Source organism: Tinamus guttatus, unplaced genomic scaffold (genome assembly GCF_059628265.1).
Source record: "Tinamus guttatus ecotype Peru unplaced genomic scaffold, ASM5962826v1 Tinamus_guttatus_pri_ptg000601l, whole genome shotgun sequence".
Classification (NCBI taxonomy): domain Eukaryota; kingdom Metazoa; phylum Chordata; class Aves; order Tinamiformes; family Tinamidae; genus Tinamus; species Tinamus guttatus.
In genome coordinates, this window is record NW_028289135.1 from 1,668,218 (window position 1) to 1,686,076 (window position 17,859).

Genomic DNA, 17,859 nt, shown 5'->3' on the forward strand with positions numbered 1-17,859 from the left:
GACCCGTTATTGCACTGTCAGTGTAGTCATGAAGCAGTTTCATTTATTTCTGGTTTTATTACAGTAATGTCTACTTGCATACTCCCAAGTTTACTTTGTGTTTGTATTTATGTATTTAATGCTGCTTTCAACTAAAGAGGGTATTCAAAAACAGTCTGGGAGGGGTCTTAGATATTTAAAACTCCAAGGAAGAACTCAAAAATACCTCTGAGAGTTGTCAATTCACAATACTGCTGTGAATCTGACTTCTTATTTCTACACCCCAGGCATGTATGCTGTAATGTGACACTCCCGAGACAGTCTGTAATTGAAATGTCAGAAAACAGCAGTGTGAAAAACAGAAAAAAAACTGTATGTGTTTAATTAAAGCATGGTGAATTTCTTAACTATTTAAATGAGGAAATATTTGTGTAAAGTTAAAATAAAAGCCAAACAAAGCTTGTCTCATTGTGTGAGGAAATAATGTTGTTACCTCCCGTTTTGAGTGGAAGGTCCTTTGAAATAGAATAGTGTTGTAGGAGAGGAAATTGCTGTTGTAGTAAAGAGAAAGGACATTTAACATGAAGCTATGTCAAACTCCTAGGCATTCAAATGACAAGATAATAAATTGGATTCAATTTATTTTTTCAAAGCAGAATTGACACTACGAAAGTTGTATAGGAGTAGAAATACTGCAGCTGGTGTCATATTAATGGATTGCTGACAGTGAATTCAGATGGCAACTGGGCCATTTAAACACTCAATGTACAGGGCTGATTTTCAAAGTTATTCATTATGTGTTTTCACCGACTTCAGTTAAAGGTACTTGTATACATTTACTGTGAAAATCAGATTGTTATTCTGTTGCACATTATCGGCTAAGATGTTGTAAATCTTTTGATTATATATACACTTGTTTTCCTGTAAATGATCACTTTTTACATATTTAATTCTATCTGATTTTTTTTTTAAAATCATACTTGTGAAATCCTTTTTGACAATTACAGTTTTCACTTAATATAAAAAGCAGAGGTGGAAGGCAAAGTGCTTTGCAAGGTGAGGGGGCTTTATGTCCAAATTGCTGAAGGGTAGAAAACTGGTTCAGACAGTTTAAAGGCCATATTAGGGACAATTTAAATAACACAGCAAGACATTAGCAAAACATAAAATGAACTGTTTCCATTTCCAAGCTGTTTTTTTTTAAAAAAAAAAAAAACATGAAATTTCATTGCTTTTCTCAGTATTACATTTTAGAATGCTTGTCTTATTTTTCTTCTTTCAGGTCGCTGAGAATTTCAGAGATCGACCATGGGCATTAAAGGTTTACAGGGATTTGTGACAAATGTTTGCCCTGATGCATGCAGAAGGGTAAATCTGAAAGAACTGGCAGAAAGACACCGTGTCAGTCATCCTGATTTCCCTCCTGTTATTGTAGTAGATGCCATGAGTTGTGTTAGACGCTGGTACACACCAGAATCTTGGGTGTGTGGGGGCCAGTGGCAGGAGTATCTTGCTAGCTTAGAGAATTTTATTGAAGCTTTTGAGGCAGCTGGTATCAAGTTAGTGTTCTACTTCGATGGTGTGGTGGAAGAAAAAAAGAGGGATGAGTGGATTAAAAGGAGGTTGCAGAATAAAAAGGAAATAGACAGACTATTTCAGTTTATCAAAACTCACAGGAAACAACCAGGCAGAGAAATGTTTGTTATTCCTTCCGCTTTACCTACTTTTACACGTTTTGCTCTAAAGTCACTCGGCCAAAAAACAGTATGCACCTTGCAAGAGGCAGACTTTGAGGTGGCTGCTTATGGATTGCAACATAATTGCATGGGGATCCTTGGGCAAGACAGCGACTACCTCATCTATGATACATCTCCCTACTTTTCAATTGAGAAGCTCTGTTTGGACAGACTGGTCACTGTTATGTACTCCAGAGAAGACCTCTGCCAAGCGTTGGGTCTTACGGTGACTCACCTCCCCCTGTTTGCTTGCTTGCTTGGCAATGACATTGTCCCAGAAAGCTTGCTGGAAGGCTTTTGGCGTAAATGTTTAGCCATCTGCCCCCCCAGGAAAAGGAGCTACAGCAGAAGAGCTGACATACTTATGGCAGTAGCAAATTACATCTCGAAAATTCCATGCTCATACAGCAGCCTGAAAGACTTGGAAAAGATGCTACCTTTGGGATCAGACAAGACATTACTCTACAGGGGAATGGAGTCCTACCTTTTGCCTGGGCAGCAGTCTCCATGGCTTCCTCGTGATGTGGCAAATATCCAGAAGTTCTCCAATCAGCAAGAAACAGCCATGTGTCCAGATAAGGAAATATTTCAGGTACTTTGCCTCTTAAGCTCAATGATTGCTTTATTACAATGGCTGTTTAATGAAAATTAGTAGTGAATATACTGAACTGCTCATTTAAATTTGCTTGGGTAGAATCTTTTGTGTGTTAAGTACAGCTGTGATATGATGTGACTAGGGCAAATGAAGCCCTGGTGGTTCGACTGCTTTTGAAACATGAGGCAGGTCAAATAATGGGCCATCAGATAAATTGTGGTACACAATGGTCACTTACCTGTACCTCCCATGTATTGTACAGTGCAGGAGCTTTTGCTACTTAGTTTTGCTCTGAGAACCCACAGGTCAGATCCAGCTGATTACTGGTCTGCTTCTCTGCGCCTGGCCCTTGCAGTCGAGGTAACAGGGGAGACTATCTGGTTGGTAGAAAATGCTGCTTCTAGGACATGGACTAATATTTATATCAACTGAGCTACCTTGTGTCAGGGTTAATTTTTATAACAGCATTAAGTCAAGAGTAAAATATTCCAAGCTCATGGAACTTAAGAAAATATGTTGAAATTTACTTTTAAAGATACTTGGAGGAAGTGTCTTTTGGTCCTTATGTTAGTCATCTATTAATTCCTCTTTTGTTAGGTATATAGAAGCTTCAAACAGAGCCTTTTCTTTTGTCTGTCTCAGCGTCCTTGAATCTTTAAAATTATTTTGCTATTTCCTCTTTGCCCTACACTGATATAATCCTATATTTTACATTTTTCTGCCTAAGAAGACTAAAACAAGTGTAGTATATAAACTATGCAGTGCTCTTTTCAGCTAAACTGCAGACATCTTTGGGGTTGATATTAACCGTACACAGATACATGCAATTTTTGACTGTGCTACTTAAACAGAAGACATTATTAAAAAAAAAAAAAACAAAAGCCTTACATTTTAATAAGGGGTTGAAAATACTGTTTGTGACTTAGGTACAAGGAAAAGATAGGCAGAATATAATTAGTATGTTGGATTATGGCCAGGACAATAGTGTTGATGTGCTTACTCTTAAGAGAGCGTGCCATACAGTCTTTATGACAAGTAGTCATTATTCCTGGGTTTTGTCTTTCATTTGAAGGGTTACATTTTTTTAGCATCATGCTGAGAAAGTACTATAATAACTATAATTTCATAATAGTTCAGGTAGTTTATTATAGTCTAGAAGTTTCATTGAAGACCATGGCCTCACCATTGCTGCATAAATCCCATATTAAGTCAGTTCCTTGGCCAAAGAAATTACCATCTATTTTGTTGATTTGTTAAACTGCCTTTTGTTTTTGTGTTACAGATATTTAAATATTTGTAATGTCTATGTTGCACCTCATATTTTAAAGCACATACCGAACTCTATTTACCTTACACATTATCTAAAATGCAAATAGGCAAAATTTATAGCTCAATTCCAATCTTGAGGGTATTGCCTCATGTTGCTGCTGCTTTTCTCAGGGGAAGAAATCCCGAAATATAACTTTCTAGGCGTCTGTGTGTAAATCAGAAATGTTTTTTCACAATATATCATTCAATACAGCTGTAATTTTGAAACTAAGATCTTTATATTGCATTAGGATGTGTAGGTTATTGGTAAATTGTGAGAAACTAGCATTTTCAAATGAATTAATACCCATGAACATGGTCTGGCTGAAATAGTTCCATATTATGTGCCAATCGTGCTTGAAACTAATGAATTATTAGTTTTTGTATTACACAAAAGTGGACTGGGAGATGACATTACTTAAGTGAATTAAGCATCCTGAAGTTTTTTTCCAGAGCAGTTGTTAACTTGCTCCTGTAAGAGAATACTGTGTTGATGTGCACTGTATGCAGGAGCCTATTGTTAATTTTATACTCACGTGAGATGTTCTCTGGTGTTTCGTTCATGTGACATTTCGATAGAATTAGTTCTGATCAGTAATGACCCTGTAATTGACTGCAGCTCTTACATGGATCCCTGAGTTGCCAGGTTTGCATATATTAGGAATTTTGCAAAAACTATGAGTTTGGCTCAGGGCAATAGCGTAGTGATCTCCCATGAAAGGATTTGAGATAGCTCTGTAGATGGCACAACACAAATAATAGAGATAGTGTATCATACATAGGAAATATGGAGCCGAAAAACTTGAATGCTTGCTCACAATACGTCACAAGTAGAGGAGAATTTATTAGTGTCCCCCTCTGTGGAATCAGGCCTGCCTCCAGTCAGCTCTTTGAACTATCCAGTAGGGTTAGACCAGGGGTGTGGAGCAGAAACAGTTGGTTTCACCACAGTGTAAACTACACAGAGTCAGCTAGTGTCAGGAAAGAAATAGTGATATTCCGTATAGATGATCCTTTAATAAAATGAGAAATTTGGGGTTGTCTTGCCTCGCCCACATGTTTAAGACAAAGTGTGCATATGCACTTTTTAAAGGAGAAAAGATAAGTTTTCAGGTGAGGGTAAAGGAGGATAGCTCATTTTTCCATGGCTGACTTCAAAATTTATAGTAAGAATTCTTCTTCTCAAAAAAGATTTCATCACTAAACAGATTTAGGAATTCAGGGAGGGAATAGGAGAAAGGTAATGACAGGTTTTCTAAGGATTTCCATCCACAAAAAAGCTGGGTGTCTGAAAATGTACTAGATTCCTCTTTTTTGAAAAAACACTTGTTCTCCCCGACCACTCCCTCAATATTTTCACTGACAGAGGAGGTACTGTGTCCTCTAAAAATTAATTCATTGTTTTACTTTTTGATCATTCTTAATTTTGAAGATCAATGGCTTTTTCCTTCTTTAAAGTTAGCTAAAGAACAGCACATCCAGTCTGAAAATCACGTAGTCTTCAATATCCTGAGTAATGGAGTGACCGAGTGCAGCAACTCTCTGGAAGATGATTGTGACACAGAGATTCCTGGACAGGCGCTTATCTTCCGTCCTGCACGTCAGCATATTTATTCTGTCTTGCTGGAATCTGGAAAAGGTAAGGATTAGACTAGTTACCCCATTCTTCAAGCACACTTTGAATTTGGAAATGTAAAATCTTGAATTCCATGTTTCAGTGGATAGATCTGCAGTTTCTTAATCCAGTGATTGGAACCAATGCTGTAACAGGATATGTTTTTGTGCTTATTTTGTTCTGTGTAAAGAGGGAGAATTCTTTATGCAAACACATGGACAAATTTTATGTTCTCAAGACTGCCAGTCATTAAATGTTATTTTAGCCAGAACAGCTCTTAGACTGATTTGAAAAATTTAAAAAAAAATACAGCTTTCTTCCTTGTTTTCTGCTTATTAATCACTTCACATTTTGGTGATGAAAGTGCACCACCATCAAACCTGATCCATTAATTATGTATTTAGAAAGTCCTGACTTCCTTCAGACATCGCAGACTGAAGTTGTGCTATAATAGGAAAGAAAATAGGAAAAAGTGAATCAGAGTTTAAAAAGTCATTTGGAGAGAATAACAAAAAGCTCAGCAGTAATCATGCACATCTGTCATTTTTTATTTTTCAGCCCACTGCATCTAAATTTTGGGGACAATTATAACTTAGTTGGGTTGTGTTTATTCCCCTAAGCAGCAGGATATTCATTGATGTTCTCAGGAACACCCAGAACCAAAACTTTCATTAACCGCTGTCGCCGGGGAGGGTAGTGCTACAGATCTGAACTTTTATTACAACACTTGGAGTACTCCAATGACAATTAAATTTGAGTTGCAGAAGCATTAATAATAAGTGCATTTTTACTGGACATGCCTACCTACTAAGTGTTTTAACCACATGATTTTCTGTTAGTGTATAGGTTTGTGTTTTATTCCAGTTGCTTCTGGGTCAAGGTGGGCCATTAATCAGAATCGTTATGAAAGTTCATAAGTAAACATCATCATCTTATGAATTTGCTCTTACAGCTACAAGGAGGTAGTGTCCTTTACTAGTTCTGCATCCTTTAGATGAAGCAGGCTGTTATTTTGTAATTCAGTGAGGGGGAGCATGGGAAGGATCCACCTAGTGATATGTCTATACTGCAGACCCAAGTATAATGTAGAATTACTTTGGGCTAGCATTAAAAAAGAGCTTACTAGAAGGAGCCAGTCAATTAAATTGATATTTGTGGAGTTTGCTGTCACTGCGAAACAATTGTCAATATAGCTCATTTACAACTAACTTGTCTGTACACAGTGTGCCAGGTTGTAGTGCAGATGTATGTGTGGAATCAGATTGCCTGCGCTAAATATCACGCTTAGCTTTTTAATTCCCTGAGATCCCTTAAATACAAGATTCTTGTCCTGGAGACCTCTCCACAAACATTTTGCAGTTTGTAACTAATAGGGTTGTAAAAGAGGCAACAGTTTGTAAAACAAGTAGTTATAGTTTTGTGTTAAGAACAAATTAAAAAATAATAGGAACTGCTTCCCCTATCCTGAAACAAGAAACTGTTGAATTTGAATGTTTACCTTGAGATTCTCAAGGGTGCCCAAGGGAAAAGGGAACCAGTAGGAGCTGCATGCCTTCATACTCTTTGAATTCACCTGCCTGGACCTTGGTACTTTGCCTGAAGCCATAGTTTGATGAGGTTTTTGTTTGTTTGTTTGTTTTTGTTTTTTGTCACTGCCAATGTGAGAACTTCTCTTGCAGAGCCATTCATTTCAGCCCCTGTACTACCTGTTAATTGTGCTGGTGCAGCTGTTTGTGCAGCTACCTGGTGACCTGAACTGAAAAACTGATCTGAATTAAAATAGCCCCCTTTGTCCCTCTTGATCTTTCTGTCATTAAGCTAAATGTAAACTGAATGAGTTACCTAGTCTGGTTCTTTGGCCAGACAGAGCAGTGGAGATAACCTGAGGGAGCAAGTCGGTACTTGCTTAAGTGAGCAGAGCTGCTGAGAGACTTGTTCAGGGGGCTGTACGTTTAGCTGTGATTAGGGATATGTTAAGCATGTGCAGACCTTTACTCAGTGGTGGGTAGAAGTGTGCAGACCTTTACTTTGACTAGAGTCAGAGCCTTAATTTGATTCCCAAAAAGAAATAGAGCTTTGGTGGTAATCTTGAATAACATGGCATATGTTGTCTATGCATTTTTAAAGTATCTTTACAATTAATTGGATTGCCTGTGTTTGTTAAGTGCAATATTGCATGTAGTGATATATAAGGATCTTTTTTAGAATTGCAGTACTACTGGAAAAAAAATCAAGGAGGGAAAAATAGCATTGAATAATACTCCTGTGTAGCACCTTCATAGGCCAGCCAAGTTCTTTCTTTTGTGTGTCTAACAAAGAGTTCAGAACAAAGTCGAGGGGCTTTGGAACTAACTTGGTCTATGGAAATACCTGCACCTGCATTACTCTTGCCAATTAGGAGGTTATGTAATGTAGCATGAACATGGGGCCAACTCTTGGAAGTCCTGGAATCACGCCTAGTTCTACAATTAGCAGATCAGACTGACCCACGCTTTGATACTGTCAAAAACAGCCCAATAGCAGAATTTTTGCCAGGTGCCACCACTGACTACTTGGAAGGGCTAACACTAGATAGAGGGTATATGCTTATGTAGAGGAGCAGATAGAGCATGGTTTCCACGCTATTAGAATTTGCTGGCACTGCTCATTGACAGACTGTTCGGAGAGTGTGTGAACAAAGAGCTATCTCTGAGTTTCAGTGCGGCTGTTCTGCATGTACATCGTGGGAAAAACTTTGAAAAAGGAGACTGGGATTTTTTTCAGACTTTTCTGTGTAGGGAGAGTTGGCATTTAATAATCATGTCTGCATTTTGTTCTTGTTGCATTAATATGCTGTCATTTTGCAAGATCTTGCTTTCAGCTATATTTATGCAACTTCTTATATGGATAGTCATGGACTTTTTTAAGTAATGGATTCTGATTGTGAAAAGCTCTAAGCTGAAGTTGGTGCTGCATCCTGTACTAACATTCACATAGATTAAAATCACAATGCTAGAGTTTCCTGTTAACTTTTTACTCTACTTCAGTTCAATTGTCAATGTAAAAATAGTGTTTTGTTGGCATTTGGGAGCAATTGACATTTTAGTTAAGTTGTTCTGTGAGCCGTGGAAGCAGTTAAGACTAACTTCCTCCCCACTGATTTCCTCACAGCAAAGCTCTTTTATTCTCAGGCTCCTTCCTAGTATCCTCTCAGCTTGTCCCTATGTCTGTAAAACCTTCTTCAAGGAGTATATTGAGTTACAATATACTGATTTTTCAGGTATGCACTTGTTGCCTCCTGCTCTCCCCGAGTCCTATCTTACTCTATAGAGATAGCTCTAGTGTTTTCACAGCTATTTATGTATTCATTTGCCATCCGGTGCTACCAGAGAAAACAGGCAACTTAACTTCCCTGCTTTTCCTTCAGTTAGGGTTTTGATAGGCTTCTTCTCTCAGCTGAGTCACCAGTTTCTTGTATGTTTTGTAACTTAATATATTTGAAACATCTTCTCCTCTGTCCAATTTAGTTGAAAAAGTGCAGTGGGTTCATTAGTTAAGTAATAGACACCTCCTAATTGTATAAGCTTTGCTTCCTTAGGAAGCCAAGATAAAGTGTGGGAGGTTGAGCAAGCTAACTAGGTTGAACAAGGCAAAGAAATTCACTTAATAAGTCTTAAAGCAGAATGCTAAAACATTAAAAATCTTTCTGAAAGTAACTTTGGGCTATTATACTGGAAGTTCTTGTTAATGAAATAACGTTATTGTAGGCAATGGATTATAATCAAGATGAAAGATTTTTCATCTATTGGAATATGCCATTTCAAGTTTGTTTGCTTTTTTAGTGAAGACATTTTTCATTTTATTCTTCATGTCAGCAGCTCCCAAACAGTGAAGCATGGAAAGAGAGGTGCAGTGCTGTCCCTCACAGTCCAGCTGGTGGCTCTTCAGTGCCTCACCTTTGTTAGGAGTTTGTGCTTCAGGTCCATGGGTAAGAAAGGAGAGAGGTGTAGGGTTGTAAAATAGATGACATTTTTGTTATTTTTCCCTTCCTCTTATCCCTGACACTAGCACCCCATCTGAGGAATTGCTGCCCTTGTACCAGTCACTCATTTATTCCAGCAGACATTTGAAGAGTTGAAAAATGAATGGGATCAGGAGACTGATATGACCAAAGTTTGATGGTGGAGAGGGAGAGTGTTGGAGGGATTCTTTTTTTTTTTAATTTTAGCTGGATCATGTTTTTTTATTGGAGTTCACACTGTGGTATCAGAAATACTTGTGCATTATAGTGCATGGTGATGGGAACTGATGGTAAAAGGTAGGTGCCTGTGGACATGTTAGTACAATTGAAGCCCCAACATCTTAAAACCAGAAGCTTCAGCACTGTGGGTCATAGCCAGAAAGAACTGGGGGTGCAGTTCTGTGAATCTGGAAAGGGATAAGGGAAGAAAAGAAAAAAAAAAAAAACAGCTTTTAGACTTGCCTAGAAAAGATTTGAAAACAGTGTTCAAGGGGTCCAGGAGTGGCTGGGTGTGGAAATTTAAGGTTCTATAACATGGTCATCAAAAAAGCAAAATCCACTCAATGCAGAAGCACCATTTGTGGCAATGGTCACTCCCAGTTTCTGCATAGTATTAGGGAAGGCATCTGCTTATGGACTGACTACTTCAAATTGAGTAGACTTCATTTCAAAAATTCTTAACTTTTTTTAAGTGCACTGAGGGTATTTTCATTTGGAATTTTTAAAGCGTCAAGTGGTTAGATGCACTAACAAAGACGGCACGTAACCATTTCTGCCCTGAATATATTTGTAATATCTAGAAAAATAAGCCAGCCTATCAAGATAATTAGACCAGATATACCAGTGTGCTGGAATTAATGTTATGCAAAGAAAGGAAGAAAACTGTATCAAATAAAGCTGTCTTATTTGGAGGGACTGAGAACATGATTAGGCCTTTGTCATGCAATGTGAATCAAATTTAATAATTTGCTACTCCCTCACCCTCTGTATGCCCTCTTGCTACAGAGTCACTGAGCTTGAAAGTCAGTATGGAATAGGGAGAGTGTGGCTCAGGTAGCAAAACTTCTAAGTTAATAGATACCTTAATGTTTACTTGGGGGGTGGGAGTGTAGAGGTAGGAAGATACTTGAGCTGTTATGCATAAACAATCCATATATACCAGATAAAAGGTCTGGAACAATATAAAAGGGGCTTTAAAAGCTCTCCATCTGACACTGGGATGACTATTGCTGTTGGCTTTCAAATAGATAGCCATCAAGGCCTCCAGTAAAGATTTTGTCTCAAACGCTGACATAGGAAATATCAGGACAATTTGGGAGGAGGATATATTAAAGACTGGCTGCATATGTGGCAGTGGCAGTGGGACACCCTAGAAACTGAGGTAGCTCATGCAGGTCCCTAAGCTACAACAGACACCTCTGCAGCTGACCGAAAGCTGTCTCAGATTGGGAGGGCTTAAAATTGTCTGAAAGCCATTTTAGAATGCTTTCCACAGACTCTTGTGCTTATAATTTCGGCTGCAATTCCCAACCCCAAACTCATGTTTATGGTACATAATTCAATCTCTATTCCTTTGCTCTGATGGTTTGTCATAAAGATACTAAAACTAATTTTTCTTGGTTTGTTCTTAAGGAAGTTAAGCAAACAAGTCATTATGAAGTGCGTTCTATTGCTTTAGAATTCTGACCACCAGAACTTCCAACTTTTACACTGATGTCAATAGATGCATTTGATTTATTAACTTAATTCTGTCTTTTTTTTTTCTTAATAGATGGAGCCTGTCCTTTGGTGGTAAAAGAGTGGTTTGTCTATTTGGGAAATCCTCTACATCAACCAGAGCTGGTACAGCCTATACAGCCTCCTGTTCCAGGTAGAAATAAAATAGGTGCTGAAATCTTAAATGATACAATGATGTCACTAAAACCAGCTTATAAAATCCATCATTAGGCATTTGATACAGAATCCAAAATCACTGTGGAGAACAAGGAGCTGATGTTGGAATTTCTGCCTGTCTGCAATTGCAGCTAATTGCCCTGTGTATTTGTAACAGGATTCTGCTTTGAACTTATTACTGTGTCTCATTAAACCCAATTCTAATTCAAACATCAATTCTAAAAAGCAAACAATTTTTAGGGGTTCTATCACTGTTCCATGGCCAGGCTAAGTGGTGTGCGGGGATGTATTAAAATTCTTCTATTGTGCTGTTTGAGAAAATCCATCAACAGTATTGGAGGAGAAGAAATATATATATATTTTTAGATCACCTGTGACATACCAGTCTCTTTAAGGTCTCTTCTACTCTCTTAAGCATAAACTGTTTTGCATATTCTTACTGTATTTACTTCAGTCTTTTTTGTTAGTTCCCTTTTCCTTTAGTAAAGGTCATGTTCATAAACATCTTATGAGATTATGTGTTATGAAGAATGTCCTTAATTTATAAACAAATATCTCACATTTTAGTCAAAATATTGGGTCTAGTTCTGTTGACACATGCTACCATTGATATCTTGTTGGTGTATAATTGAATTTGAGAGTGTTCACTAACAGGTTTTCATGCGATACCCAGAGTTTTTGATAGCAGTACTTGATAGAATTGATTTAAAGCTTATTTGATTCTAATTTTCTAGGGCTATAATAAACTGCATTTGTTCATGTAAGATTATATGATTATCTTAAGATTATATGTTTATCTTGATGTTTGAAGCTTACATGTTTAGTGAGAGCGTTCAAATTCAAGCATGAAGAGCAGGATTTTGGTCTTTAGCAGACTCCTTTCAAAAGGAGCTGTGTTTGGAAAGAATTGAGTTAAGTAAACAATGTACAAACTTGCTTTTGTATCATACAGAGTAGTTTCATTCTATTACGTTATGGGGAGAGTGATTAGCTAAATGATTTGATGATATCATGAAATTGCTGTGAAATTTTCCAAATGCATGTTAGTATGCAGGGTAAAAAATGATTGTGGAAGTGTTTTATTTCAGTATACAATGCTGTGGTGTATGACAGCTTGCATTTATGAAACAAACAAAAGAAAAAGTGCAACAAAGCATAAGCCATACCTAAGTGTTACAATAAAATACAAAATTACTCCAAACGTAGCCTCAAATGCTGTTCCAAGCACCCCTGCTGAGGTGATCTACTTAAAGAGCAGGGGTTTGATTACAGTAGGGGTAAACATGCCTAATCTACTTTTAAGCTGAGCTCAGCTTGTTTCCAGAGAGCAGCAGGAGTATGGAATCATCACCTCAGTAGATACCCAGCTGTGAGCATCCTATACTCGTGCTTACTCCTTATGGTACCTCAGTTGTGGTTGCTTCCGGTGCAGTTACATTTCAATTTATGTTATGCATTTTTCCTTTCTAGATAATACAGTAAATTTTTCCTTTTCTGTAGAGGAATCTGCTTAATATCATGTTCTCTGATTCTACTCAGCAAACATGCTGTACACAGAACCCACCTTCATATTGACAATAAACAGGATTTAAAATCACTGTAGTTTGTTTGTTTATAGCAACTACAAAACAGAGGTTTATAAAACAGCATCTTCTCAGCCATAATCTTTACTAAATAATTAAAGGCTGTTCTAGCAGACTATTAAAAAAGGGAAGGAGGACTTCTAGTGTGTATTTTTAGTGCTCTGTTGTCATTCCTTCAGCGAACAAATATTTTTCTAAAATTTTTGCAGTCCATATTTGTATGCCTTACATTCGCTCATGCATCTTTTATTTTCCACTGCATGACTTTATAATTCACCAAATAAGGTTCTCAGCCGTGCATCACATCTTTCAGACAGGAATCTTACTTAGAGCTAAATTTAAAGAAGTTAGGAAGTTAAGAGTTCAAAAACATCACTCAGGATCAGGTTACTCAAAAAATTACATCTTCATAATGATTATTTGAGAAATCACAGGTGTAATTAATCTGGGAGAGTCCTTTTTATCTTTTGAAGGAAAAATGGTAACTCCATCATCATACTATTTTAGAAGTATGCTGAGAATATATGGAAAGTCTTGACACTGAAGTTGATTTGTTTTAAAACGTCTGAAGAAAGAATATGAGATGTTAATTTTGAACCACAGTCTACATGACTATACATATTAGAAATTTATCGTTGCTCTTAAAAAAAAAAAGTCCACTGAAATGTGCACATTTTTTTTTAAGGAGCATTGAATCCTAAATGCTACAGCTGGTAGTTTAAAATATTGTGTGTATTACGCATACACATTTTTCTCAATACAGTATGTTCTGAATTAGCACATGCAGGCACTTTCTCTTTTTTTCCCTTTCTGGAATGTTCCCTTTCATTGGAATGAATGTGAGCCTGATGTTGATTTAAACAAAAAAAAAAAGTTGATGAAACATCTCTGAGAATTTGTTAGAAGATTTGTGATCTAAGAAAGTACTGTCTAACATCCTTATCTTGTGAGCATAGCTGATCTCTTTGGTTTGATAGATTTAGCATGTGTGTGGTTTATTATGGAGCAGGAGGAAGTCTTGTGTATGGATTCTGCTCTTCATATTAGTTCTGAAAATGTGTAGGCTATTGTAGCTGAAAATGTTTGCAAATCTCCTCGTACTGCAGGAATCTAGATATACTTTCAGTCTTTTAATGATTATATTTTACAGGGACATGTCCTGAGTACACTCATTTTAAACTTACTGTCTTCTAAATGTTTCTCTGGTGTTCACATTTAATTGGTATTTCAGTTTATGGCATCTTTAAAATTGGACAAGATTGTTGACAAGTTAATGCTGAACAGTGAGTTCTGTTTTAGTAGGCCTGGTGGTGATGGGCTTACGGTTGGACTCGATGATCTTAATCTTCTCCAACCATAGTGATTCTATGATTACAACTGTTGTCAAATGAAGATTCAGTAATCATTACTTCAGATATCAACAATCTTGAAGTGCTCTTGTTTTGTAGGACATTTTCCATATAATCATGTATTTAAATATATGCATTAGGAAAAAAAAAACAATCTGTGATTTTTATTTTCCACTTGTTGGTGATCGATCTGGGAGGAGGTATAAAAGCACTACCTCTTGACATATCCTTGGGGATTTTTGTGACACCCTCCTAGGAGGGCTTAAGGACTACTCACATGCTCCTGAATACGTTTTTTCACACAGTTTTGCACATATTATCTATACAGTGTTCTGTGCTCTCTCTGTAATTCATAGGAACTCCTGGTTGCTACAACCTAGATAGAATGGATAATGTTCTCAAGAGTAATCTCTAAAATAGAAATGTAAATTAGAGTGGAGATGAAGTGTTTTATTCTGTGTGTCTGTTTTCTAATTGCTATATATAGTATAGCAAAATACATAGTGTGGATGTAACCAGAAGGTGTAACTGGAGCAGAGAACTCCTCTTTTTAGGTCTACTGTATCTGAATTTCAGCTCTGTTGTTGACTGTTCATATGGTCCTGGGAGGTCGTTCAGTGTATTTGTTTCTTCATTGTATTTATCTTTCATTTAAGGGTTAATATAACAGCCAACTCTTGGAATCTAATTGCTTGTAGAATACACTGAAATCCTTGCGTGAAAATACTGCTTGTGGAACATGCCTACTGAAAGGAGACAGTGTTGAGTTTTCTTTCCTAGAGCAAATAATTCATATTTTTTTCAGTACCTCTTTTTCCCAGGCACAAGGAAATGTTGTTTCTGAAAGTATAAGGAACTGTTTATAGAAGAGAGTGTTTGAATTTTTTTGTGGAGTTCTCACTGTAGACGTGCATCTTCATTGCGCGTGTCTGAAGGTTAATTGGAAGAAAAGCTAGTGAAAGTGATGCTATGCATTTGAAAAAAAATATTTATTTTTTGTCCAGCAAGATTGTCTGTGTTATTGCTGCAGCTAGTATTACTCTGAAGAAAGAAAAAATTGAATTATTAAGTATACTCCTGGATGTAGTTCCTTCAAAGAAAAAATTGTACAGACAGAAGAGAAAACTTTATCTGATTCTTGGAGTATCTTTTCTTATGCATCTGATCGGGAACATTCTGGAAAGCAGTAGACATCAAAATTAGTTGCTTTTACGCTTGTAAAAATTGTCTCAAACTTTAAAGTTGCTTAGCCTTGCTAGGGAAAGTTGTCTTTATTTTTATGCCTGTTTGCTTTGCTTTCCATCCTGGGAGTCAATCTCTCTGACATTTTTTTTCCCTGATGCAGTAATTGCCAGTACTCAAACCAGTACTCTGAGTTTTATTGTACTGTACTGGCCCTATCACTAGTATCTGTGAGATTTCTAACCTGCACTTCTAATCCAGATCAATCTACCAGTGTATTTTTCTTAATTACATGTGTGTGTGTGTGTGTATATGTATATATATTTCCTTACAAAATAAGATTAGAAGCTTCGAGATTCTTTGGTAGGATTGCAAGCAATTCTTTGCATACTTGCAACTTTTAGTGGAAAGGTTAGCAGTAAAAATAGTAAAAAAGAATCCACTGTGGAAACGCAGAAAGAAAATGCTAGAAAAATTTTCAGTTTTTCCCTCCGGTAAACTGGTAAAACAGTACCATTTGGTTAATGGGCTTTCTGGGCTAGATAAACATCTATCTATGTCTTGTCACTTTAAACATTTATTATCACCAAGTGGTCCTAACTGTGGGCTACAGCTGCTGCATGTCAACAAAAAAAAAAAAAAAAAAGAGAGAGAGAGAAGGTGTTAACAAATGTAATTGAATTGGTCCACATTTAAAATTCACACCTCTAACTCCAGAAGCAGCAGTGCTTTACGCTAGGATCCTATCTTTAATTGGGATTCTTAAGCATAACTGGCTGGCTGTTCTGCTACTTCACTCTAATTAGTGTTTATTTCGAGAAAGGATTAAGTATAATTTAGGTGAGGAGCAAATCTTATATTTGTTCACACATGTCACAAGTTGGGAGATGGCAACATGGACCAATGATGAAGACTTAGATTTAGACACATGAGTGAATGTTACTGTAGAAAAGCCCCAAAGATATAATATATATAGCTGATGACAGTTCTTTTGCAAGTGTTTGCAATAGTGTTTGATTCTGTAGCCTAGGGAATACAGAATAGTAGATAGCCTTGATTTTTGTTCCAGATTTGCCAGTGGACCTCCTGCAGAGGAGTCATGCTTGCAGAGTGCTTTGTGGAGAATGAGTGCAAGCCCTGGGTTTGCCGGTAAATGCCATAAGTGACCAGTTTATTCCTTAAAATAGGCAATGATGAGGAGCCAATGCCAGAATCTTTCAATAAACCTGAATATGTCAGCTGTAGGAGGAAGTGTGAAGATACACATGCATTTTTTTTTTCCTTCCGAATTACTATTTTATGATGATGCAAATCTCCCTTTAATAATGTTCTGAGTCCTCGGGGGGAAGGATGCAATTTTAGACAAGCTTAATTTTCACAAGGGGTCAATCCCTCTTGTCCCAAAGTTGTCTGTTTTAACAACTCAATTGAGCCTACTGTGTTAAACATGACTACAGAGTCAATACAACTTGTTTGGATTACAGGCCTTTTGTTGTTTAATTTTTTCTTGAGTGGCAGTTTTGGTCAAATTCATTTCATTTTCATTTTGTGGTCCTTGCAAGTTCCAAGAGCAGATTCATTGTTTCCTTTCAGATTTTAATGAAGAAGGCATGTTTTTATCTTGCTGCTGCCAATAAGGGATTTCTTTTCTAGGTGGAACACCTAATTTGAAAACACTGTGGTTTGCCAAAGGACCTGATGTGGAAAAGCAACGGTATAGTACATTTCTGGCATGCTTTCACCTTCAGGACTTGATGGAAGAGCTCCAAGCTCTGGAAGCGCCTCATGCAGGATTTTGCTGCTTGATAGCATATCTTTTTATGCAGGTAACTGGAATGGTTACACTTTCTGTAGCTCTCTGCCTCTAGTAAACTATTTCTTACCAATCTATTCCCATTTTTTCTCTTAATCTTTAGTGTAGGCATAACTGATTAAATATAATGTATATATATAAATATAAATATATATACATATATATATAATCTATATATAAAAATATATAAATATATACATTATATTTAATTTAATTAATATAATATATAAATGTACTACATTACAGTGTTTTTAGCAACTCCATTTAACATGCATCATCCAATTTAAAAAATATATTTTTAGTTTTTTAGTAGTACCTCATAACTTTCACATGCTCATGGACAAAGCCTCTTGGGTTGTCCCCCTTTGAGCACCTGTCTACAAATTAAAGCTTCTCTTTCTGTGTTACCTTCATGTCACTAAAATAAGGGCTTCTTCTCCATCCCTGCCCCTCTCCAGACCTCACAGGTAACTGTGTAGACTGTGCAAACAGACAATATAAATATTTAGTCAGCTCTCACTACATTTTCACACCACCTTGTGAAGCTACTCTATGTCAAGCGGGAATTGAGGATATGGCTGTGCTCATTAAGTTCTGAGTAATAGGGAATCATTAGGTAGTAGTTCTGCTATAATTACAGACATTTGGCAGCTTACAGACTACTTCAATTGTAGTAAAAAGAAATGCAAGATAAATTACAACATTCATTTTTACTTATATTTTTCTTGGTTATTTTATACATTGTTTGTACTTGCATCTTTCAAATGGTGATTGCACAAGTAGGTTTTCCTCTCTGAGGATGAGAA

At 36.8% G+C, this 17,859-nt stretch overlaps 1 protein-coding gene across 1 annotated transcript in view; it reads left to right on the forward strand.

The window, feature by feature from the left end:
• The first annotated feature begins 1,198 nt into the window (after nt 1-1,198).
• FAM120B (family with sequence similarity 120 member B) overlaps nt 1,199-17,859 on the forward strand; it is a 40,844-nt gene continuing 24,183 nt past the window's right edge. The window contains exons 1-4 of the mRNA XM_010216340.2: nt 1,199-2,307; nt 5,077-5,257; nt 11,005-11,103; nt 16,894-17,066. Coding sequence (XP_010214642.2) covers nt 1,288-2,307; nt 5,077-5,257; nt 11,005-11,103; nt 16,894-17,066 — 1,473 coding nt within the window. The 5' untranslated portion in view covers nt 1,199-1,287. The remainder of the gene's footprint in view (nt 2,308-5,076; nt 5,258-11,004; nt 11,104-16,893; nt 17,067-17,859) is intronic.